The 9295-nt window shown below is 55.8% G+C and overlaps 1 protein-coding gene across 8 annotated transcripts in view; it reads right to left on the bottom strand.

Moving 5' to 3' along the window:
- DTX2 (deltex E3 ubiquitin ligase 2) overlaps window positions 1-9295 on the bottom strand; it is a 51758-nt gene that overhangs the window by 13944 nt on the left and 28519 nt on the right. For 7 of the 8 annotated variants that reach the window (XM_017533492.2, XM_017533494.2, XM_037740271.1 and 4 more), the window contains 2 exons: window positions 7436-7536; window positions 1502-1642 (listed from right to left, as the gene is read on the bottom strand). In XM_017533492.2, coding sequence (XP_017388981.1) covers window positions 1502-1642; window positions 7436-7536 — 242 coding nt within the window. The remainder of the gene's footprint in view (window positions 1-1501; window positions 1643-7435; window positions 7537-9295) is intronic. The other variant, XM_037740272.1, reaches the window with a different exon arrangement.

Here is a 9295-nt window from a genome sequence, read left to right as displayed (position 1 = left end):
CTTACACACCCACACCTCACACCTCCACCCATACCCACACACCTCCACACACCCACACCCCGCACCTCCACTTACCCACACCCACACACCTCACACCTCCACACACCCACACCCCTCCACACACTCACACCCCACACCTCTGCTTACACACCCACACCTCACACCTCCACCCCACACCCCCACACACACACCTTCTACACCACCACACCCACCCATACAGACTGCCCAGACTAACACTCCAGTCACTGTGGTGAGAACCCAGACTAGATTGATGGCCCCCAGCTCAGGGTGGCTGTCCGTGTGCCCGGAATCTCCCACTCAGGCTGAGGGGTGACTTTTCTTTTGGAAAAGCCTGTGGACTCCAGAGCCATCTCCGAGTGAGCCTGGGCCTTGCCTCTGTCCAGCCCTGGTGAGGCCGGGCACAGCATCCTGCCCCACCCACCCACCCCAGCCCTTGCAGCCTTTGAGAACAGAAAGGACCTTTCCATTAGCCATGAGTCTCAAAAGGGGCCAGCCAGGTGACCTGCCAAGAGCGTGTCCTTCCCAGGTAAACCCGAGTGCCACAGAAGGCTGCCAGCCCAGCCTGCCCACCAGTCTGGCTCCTCCTCCAGGGCAGGGGAAAGGCAGGGTGTGCAGAGCCCTGGGCTAGGGGCAAGAGCTCCAGGCCCACCCCTCCCTGAGCTCACCCCCTCGCTTGTGGGCTGGAGGTCAGACACGATCAGAAGCCACCCTTGCTGCATGCCAGGCGCTTAAAGAGTCCCCGCCAAGCCCCCCTGCTAAGCAGAGGCTCCAGGAGGACCTGCTGAGATCACACAGCCACTGGGGGCCGGCAGGGCCATGGCCACCATCCCTGCCTGCCACCACGCCGACTCAAGAGCATCTGGGCTGGCTGTAGTCCACACTTCCATGGCCCAGGGGTGGAGGCAGGGCCAGCACCGCTTGAGAAAGGTTCAGAACTTGCCACGAAGGCTGCTCCGAGCAGCTCTTGCTCTAATGTCCCGAACCTGCTATAGTCCTAAAGCCCCTCCTCCCTGGCCATGCAGCCGGCAGGGCAGAGGTCACCGAGGGCCCTTCTCAAGCAGTCATGTGTCAGCCACGTGGGGCTGGCGGTCAAGGCAGCAGACCTGGCCACTGTCTGGGGGCCTTTCCTGAGACACACACTGTCCCTGGTGGAAGGGACGGTTGTCCCCACACCCTGAGCCAAGCCCTGCTTCTCAGCCACACCTTAGTGCTTGCAAAAATCACAAAATCCTCAACAACAAGCCCCTCTTGTGCCAGTTGTAACTGGAGGAGAGGAGCTGAACTCTGGGGCTGTGGTGGAAAGTCAGCTCCCAGGGGCCGCCTCTGCTGCCGAGTGGGGGCAGGGAGAGGGCCACTGAGCCCATCCCCCCAGGGAACAGGGAGCAGAAAGAAAGAAGAGCGTCTGTGCAGGAGAGTCAGAGGCAGCAAGGCTGGGAGGAGGCTCAGCAAAGGCCAGCGAGCATTTGCGAACAGGAACTACCTTTCACGGACATTTTCCTCAATCTCTTAACTGAGCTGTGACTTTTAGAGGCCAGACGGGAGGCGCGAGGGCTGGCGGGCTGGGGTGCGCGGCTAAGACACACAGGGAGTCCAATGGCTGACATCAGAACACTCGTCATGCCTGCACAGGTGCGAGATCAGACACGCAGAGAGGGAGAGACATTAGAAGACTCATTCGGCATGTGACGCCAACAAACTCTGCTCAGGCCAAGGACGTGACACCATCAACGGCCATGGGGACTCACACGTCTCCCTGGGGAATGTGGCCTCTGGGGGCCGCCAGGACTACCCACGCCAGGAATCAGAGGGGTGGGGCAGCCTGGCTCATGGCAGCCCCAGCCCCAGGGCTCACAGGTTTCTATAAAGCAACAGACCAGCCTATGCCCTCCGAGTGAGGACAGGGCCAGTGACTTCACGAGAGCGGAGGGTGGAGGACGCCACTCTAGGAAGCCACCCAGGGAATGGGGTCTCCTGGGAGGGACTTGCTCCAAGGTCTCAGCTTCCCCAGGAGCCCCCAGCCCTCCTGGCTCTGGGTCACTAGGTCTCCAGCCTCCATGCCCCTCCTGGCTGATCTAGGTGCCACAGCCTTCAGTGACAGTGCTGGCGTGGGCAGGCAGGAATGTGGCCCCTGGGCCTGCTCCCACACTGCGGAGTCCCCATCCTGTGAGGGCTGGGCTGCAGCAAAGCCCTGGGCTGTCGCTCTAGCACCCTTGGTCAAGGGTGGGCCTGCGGCTGGCAGCTATGCTGAGACCAACCGGCCACTCTTTCCAGTGCTCACCACTGCCCATTGCCTGCAGGGGGCCCACACTGGTCCTGGGGGACTCTCCTTCAACACGGCCTCCTTTGTACTCCCTGATGACCCAGTGCTTACGGGGACACAGCGTGTCCTCCTGCTGGATGACCCCGTTCCTGCCACACCCTCGGCCTATCTCATTCTCCCCAGTGCCATCTCCGAAGTCCTCCCTGTCATGAGTCAGGCTTAGAAGCACCTCCTTGCTGGAGAAAGGGGAAGCCCGGAGCTTCTCAGCCATCCCTTAAGGGTGGCTTCCCGGGCCTGCAGAACCTGGCTGAGGGGCTGGGCACAGCTGGGTGCCCGCGGGAGTTGGTAGCAACCCCAGACCTCCTGGACCCCACTCCCCATCCAGGAACAGACAGCGTGAACTCAGGGGTGAGGGGCTGCTTCGCTCCCCACTAGAAGAACAAAGCTTCTCAACCTGGCACATGTGCCTGGCTAGGGACAGAAGCGGAGGCCAGTCACCAGCCTGGGCAGCATAGCCAAGGCAGGCAGGGTGAGCTGCAGTGGCCGCTCAGCAAGAGCCACTAAAGCACTAAAGCATCAGAAGACGGAGGTTTGAGGCTGAGAGGGTGATGCGCCCAACATCCCGAGGTGGTTCCCAGGCTCAAATGTGGCTCCTGTGGGAACTAAATGTCGGGTGGAGAGGACAAGTGGGCACGAGCGGCAGAGAGATGGGAAAGGACAGGGACAGGCACAGTTTTCCTCAAGAGAACCCAGTGCCTCTGGGAGGATCAGAGACCAGAACGTGTCTTCCCACCCAGGGCTCTCTGGCAGCTCTGGCTCGGTAGACTGGCCTTCCTGGAACACCGCCTAACAGGGCTCTGTCCCTCCAAGTCTCCCACCCCTGCCCTGCTGGACTCCTGTTTTTCACTCTCTGTTTCTATAGATGGTCTTCCCCCAACACGAGCTCCATGAGGTGGGGACCCGGCTGAGCCTGCATCTCCAGTGCTCGGGGCAGCGCTTGGTCCCGGGGAGGCCACAGCCCTCTGTTTGCTGAGGAGGGGACATCCCTGGGCCACCGTCAGCCTCCAGGAGGCCGCATGAGCGATACGAGTGTCCTTTTCAACACAGGACCCACTCCCCTGAATTCAAGGGACAAACACATGTTTCAACCCAGAAGCCCGGAGAGAAGGAGGTTCGGGACAGCCCCCAAATCACCTGAATAACTCAGAGGGCCAGTCTTTTTCTCCACCTGTCTGGGAGGATTCCTGCTGTCAGAGCCCCGAAGATTGAAGCCCCCACACACAGACCCTCACTTCCAATTTGCAGACACCCTTCCTTCTAATACCAAGGGCCAGGGCTCAGATCCAAGCCTCTCCTCTGTGCGCCCTGATCTCCCCAGCCTGGGTTTGAGCCCAGCGCCAGCCCTCACCAGCTGCGCATTCCTGGGCAGGCTGCTGACACCCACCCCTGCTCGGGGCAGCAGTGTGAGCTGTGGACGGACCGCTGCTGTGACCAGATGGGGGATGGGGATCCTGGCCCCAGCCTCACAGCCCCTGCCTGAACCCGATAAAGGAGGGGCAGGGCTATGCCACAGCCGGGGGAGCTGTCACCTGGAGGCACCGTCACCTGGAAGCAGTGCCTTCAGCACCGTCCTTCCACAGCATAACCTCCTGGTTGTAAACCTCCCTGCGAAACCCTGAGTGCAAAGGCTCGTCTCTCTGCAGCCGGGTATGGTGTAATTCCTCAACCCACAAGCACACCAGTGTGACAGGACACCCTGCTCTCCAGCCTGGCTCCGGTGGGGGCAGGGGGCTGGCCAGGCGCCTCTCATTGCCTGGTCCCCTAGACAACGCTCCCCCACCAGGTACCAACACTGAGCCTTGAACTGGGGGAGGCAGCAGTCCACACAGCCTCCACCCTCTCCTATTTCCTAGCCTGGACCAGGTCCCTGAATTTGTGGGCTCTGTTTCCCCACCAGTAAAATGGACTGCTTTGCTCCAGTATTTTAAAAATATCTGCTTTGCTCCAGGATTGCTCTGAGAGCCACGGGGACGGAGAACAGGAAGGACAATTCGGGACACAGCCTGGATAGGACCTTCAGCCTCAGCAGCAGGGGAAGGGGCAGGTGCAAACCCCACACCCAGGGCACTCTGTGTCACTAGAGAGGCCCCGGTGACATCAGTTTCATGGCCTCAGAGGTCACTCACTGTCAGGTCTGGCCACGAAGGCTCGAGTGAGCCCCAGAGCTGGAAGGAGCTGGGCTGTGAGGAACCGTGTGGGGGCCCCGTCTGTTTACCCACAACCTGTCTCAAACGCCACCACGGCCACACACAAGCACGTGCACACGCGGTACAGTGTGACTTCCCTACAGCGCCACACGGTGCCTTCAGTGGGGCGGGAACTTCCTGGCCAGTGTGTCCAGCTCATTCTGTCTCCCCTCACCACTCCAGCTCCCCTTCCTCCTGCCCCCACCTCCCTGGCTGCTCCTTCCATTTTCTCTTCAGGCTGCTCTTCCCAGAGTCCTGCCTGCGGTCTCTGCAGTGCACACACTCCCATGTGGGGCCAAGGGCACCCCATTCCACCCCAGACCGCTCTTCTGAGGTCCACGGCCAAACTCCCACTGCTCCAGAACAGCTCCACTGGCCCCTCCACAGCCATCGCCCCCTCCAAACCTTCCCCCAGACTCAGCAGCAAAGAACTGTCATAGGCAAGAAGGCCCAGGCTGTGTCTCAGCTCTGCCAAGGGCTGGCAGAGAATTTTTAAATTCTTCGAGCCTCAGTTTCCTCAAATGGAAGTGGAAACAAAAGCCCCCACCTCAGCGATTTAAGGATGAAATGAATTCACACACACGCCAAGCCCCAGGCTCCTCCTCAGTTATGGCCGGCTGCGCCCCAGCAGGCCTCAGGCTACCTCCAACCCCCTTCAACACCCTCCCTCCACCAGACAGCTCCTGCCTCCACATGGTTAAAGCTAAACCTCCCCTCCATTCCACTGCCTCGAAGCTGGTCAGGCCTTGGCTGGCGCCCCCAGGTCTGAGGTCAGGCTCTGCACCGGCCTCCCTGCCTCCGGGCCTGTCCTCTCTCAGCCAACCTGCACTACGACAGTGACTCACCTAAAACATCAACTCATGACCGAATTCCGCTATATCACCCCATGAGCGCCAGCGGTGCCATCTACCTCCTTACATACCTCACACTTTCCAGAAGTTAGAAAATAACCCCAGCTGGGTATGGCAGCTCATGCCTGGAATCCCAGCACTTTTAGGAGGCTGAGGCAGAAAGACGACCTGAGCATGGAGCTCAAGACCAGCCTGGGCAGCATAGTGAGATCCCGTCTCTACAAAAAATTAAAAACTAGCAGGGCATGGTGGTGTGTGCCTGTAATCTGAGCTACTCACAGGCTGAGGCAGGAGGATCGTTTAGGCCCAGGGGTTGGAGGCAACAGTGAGCTATCACTGCACCACTGCATTCCAGCCTGGGGGACAGAGCAAGATCTTGTCTCTTCAAACAAGAAAAAAAAAATGGCCAGGCACAGTGGCTCATGCCTGTTAATCCCAGCACTTTGGGAGGCTGAGGTGGGCGGATCACTTGAGGTCAGGAGTCCGAGACCAGCCTGGCCAACACGTGGAAACCCCATCTCTACGAAAAATACAAAACTTAGCCAGGTGTGGTGGCGTGCACCTGTAATCCCAGTTACTCAGGAGGCTGAGGTGGGAGAATTGGTTGAACCTGGGAGGCAGAGGTTGCAGTGAGCTGAGGTTCTGGCACTGCACTCCAGTCTGGGTGACACAGCAGGATGCCGTCTCAAAAAAAAAAAAAAAAGATAAAAAAGATAAAAGAAAAAAAAAAAAACCCTGCCACCTGTGGAGCTTCTAAAAACCCTCACAGCCAGGCTGCTAAAATAGAATGGGCATGGGGGCCAGCTGCAGGTATTTTTAAGGATCTTTAAGGTGGGAGGACTGCTTGAGTCCAGGAGTTCAAGACTTTAGTGAGCTAAGTTAGTGCCACTGCACTCCAGCCTGGGCAACAGAGGGAGACCCTGTCTCAAAAAATGAAACGAAACAAATTAAAACCCAAGAGTTCCAAGATGTAAGAGGTATGGTTAGTATAGCAAAGATCTGGTTGGACCCAAAAGGTGCTTCTTATTCAAGATAAGAGTAACTACAGCAGAAGTAGGTCTATGAATGAAATGTCTCAAGCATTTCAGGACAGAAAAGTGACTCTTTAAATACAATGTAGGCTGGGTGAGGTGGCTCACGCCTGTAATCCCAGCACTCTGGGGGGCCAAGGCGGGTGGATCACAAGGTCAAGAGACCGAGACCATCCTGGCCAACATGTTGAAATCCCATCTCTACTAAAAAATACAAAAATTAGCTGGGTGTGGTGGCGCGTGCCTGTAGTCCCAGCTCCTCGGGAGGCTAAGGCAGGAGAATTGCCAGAACTGGGGAGGCGGAGGTTGCAGTGAGCTGAGATGGAGCCACTGCACTCCAGCCTGGCGCCTGACAACAGACAGAGACTCCGTATCAAAAAAAAAAAAAAATGTATATGTGTGTGTGTGTGTGTGTGTATACACACACACAGTGCAATTCAGGCTGGGTGAGGTGGCTCACCCCTGTAATTGCAGCATTTTGGGAGGCCAAGGAGGGCAGATCACGAGATGAGGAGTTTGAGATCACAAGGTCAGGAGTTTGAGAACAGCCTGGCCAATATAGTGAAACCCCATCTCTACCAAAAATACAAAAAATTAGCCGGGCATGGTGTTGGGCACCTGTAATCCCAGCTACTCGGGGGGTTGAGGCAGAAGAATCGCTTCAATCCAGGAGGCGGAGGTCGCGGTAAGCCGAGATCACGCCATTGCACTCCAGCCTGGGCAACAGAGTGAGACTCTGTCTCATAAATAAATGGAATGCAATTCCATGCAAAAATTTTAAAGGTTGTGAAAAGGTCTGCACCTGGGCACCCATGGTCATCAGATCCCACATCCCCAGAGAGCCAAAGGAGGGACCTGGGCTCACTCTGGGGTGACACCAATACCAGAAAGAGGGACTGCTCCCCCAAGGAGCCCCTTTGGCTCTCCCTGAGGATCCAGAGGGTGACAAGAGCCTGCACCACAATTTCCTCCCAACTGGGTCCCTCGGGGCACAGACTGCTGTGCAGCCTGAGAGCAGGCACCTACCTGCGAGCGCCTGCTGGACTCTGCTGGGCTTTGGCATCTGCATGGGCACAGTGGCAGGGACACTCCCCGGGCTGCTCGAGGGACCGCTGGGGAAGGAGGCACTGGGGGAGAAAACGGAGCAGAGCTGACTTATCAGAAATGAGAGCAAGAGAAACACTGCATCACGGCTGAGGGGGGCTACTGGGGCACCTTCACGCTTTCATGTTCCTTGGCTGCCTCTCTGTGGAGGCCTTTGGTTTTGTTTTCCTGGGCAATTCAGAGACTCAGAAGGGGTGTGGTGGCTCATACCTGTACTCCCAGCACTTTGGGAGGATGAGGTGGGAGGATCACGTGAAGCCAGAAGTTTGAGACCAGGCTGGCCAACGTAGTGAGACTCCATTTCCACAAAAAATTTTTAAAATGAGCCACGTGTGATGATGTGTACCTATATTTGGGAGGCTGAGGCAGAAGGGTGGCTTGAGCCTAGCAGGTCAAGGCTGCAGTGACCCATGATCATATCACTGCACTGCAGCCTGAGCAACATAGTGAGACCCTGTCTCAAAAAAAAAAAAAAAAAGGAAGACTCTGAAAACAATCATTTCATACCTGTTGTGAAGAAAGAAAATAAAAAGAGAAAAAGACATTTTGCACTCACTACTGTCATCAAACTGCAAGCTCTCAGGCTGGGCACGTTGGCTCATGCCTGTAATCCCAACACTTTGGGAGGCCGAGGAGGGCGGATCATGAGGTCAGAAGATCGAAACTATCCTGGCTAACCCAGTGAAACCCCGTCTCTACTAAAAATACAAAAAATTAGCCAGGTGTGGTGGCACACTACGGTAGTCCCAGCTACTCAGGAGGCTGAGGCAGGAGAATCACTTGAACCTGGGAGGCGAGGGTTGCAGTGAGCCAAGATCACACCACTGTACTCCAGCCTGGGCGATAGAGCGAGACTCCATCTCTCTCTCTCTCTCTCTCTCTCTCTCTCTCACACACACACACACACACACACACACACACGCAGGCTCTCATAGCACCTATGCAGAGAAACATGGCAGAAACCACTTTAACAAATGATCATGACCATTATCACCAGTAACAGACAAGTCAGTATCACAAACCCATGATAAGATGCTCTGGGAGGAATGCAACACCATTTTGGGGGGATTTAATGTCAAAAATGAATTATCTATCCTGGACAACAATCAAGACCCCAGCTCTAAAAAATAACTAGCCAGGTGTCGTGGCATGCACCTGTGGTCCCAGCTACTTGGGAGGCAGGCTGAGGCAGGAGGATCACTTGAGCCTGGGAGTTCAAGGCTGCAGTGAGCTATGATCTCGCCACTGTACTCCAGCCTGGGCTGGAGACTCTGTCAAAAAAGAAATAAATAATAAAGGGCATTATCTTTTGTGCAAACATGGGAAAATGTAAGACAAACTCAAATTAAGGGATATTCAACAAAGCACCTCTTTGAAAGTAAGGAGGTTATGAAAGATAAAGAGAAACTGACAAACTGTTCCAGCCCAGAGGAGGACGGGGAGGATGGGAACTGGAAGCAAAGGGGGACCCAGGATTGGGTCCTGAGACAGACAGAGGACAGTGGGGGGAAGGCAGTGAAAAATAAAAAAAAAAACCTTGAGTTAAGAGTATTGTAGCACTGGTAATTTTCTGGTTCTGACAACTGCACCGTGGTTATGAAAGATGTTGACGTCAGAAGCAGCCAGGTGAGGGATATACGGAAACAACTATTTTTGTAACTTCTCTGGAAACCTAATTTCTAACCAAAAAAAATGTTTTTTGTTTTTTTTGTTTCTTAACATGAGGGTTTTACTCCCTACAATATGTTCAAGTCACTCATTGGGTCTTTTTTTTTTTTTTTT

The sequence above is a fragment of the Cebus imitator genome, unplaced genomic scaffold (assembly GCF_001604975.1).
Source record: "Cebus imitator isolate Cc_AM_T3 unplaced genomic scaffold, Cebus_imitator-1.0 Scaffold82, whole genome shotgun sequence".
Classification (NCBI taxonomy): Eukaryota; Metazoa; Chordata; class Mammalia; order Primates; family Cebidae; genus Cebus; species Cebus imitator.
Note: the sequence above shows the minus strand (reverse complement) of the source record. Positions and strands in the feature narration are given on the sequence as shown.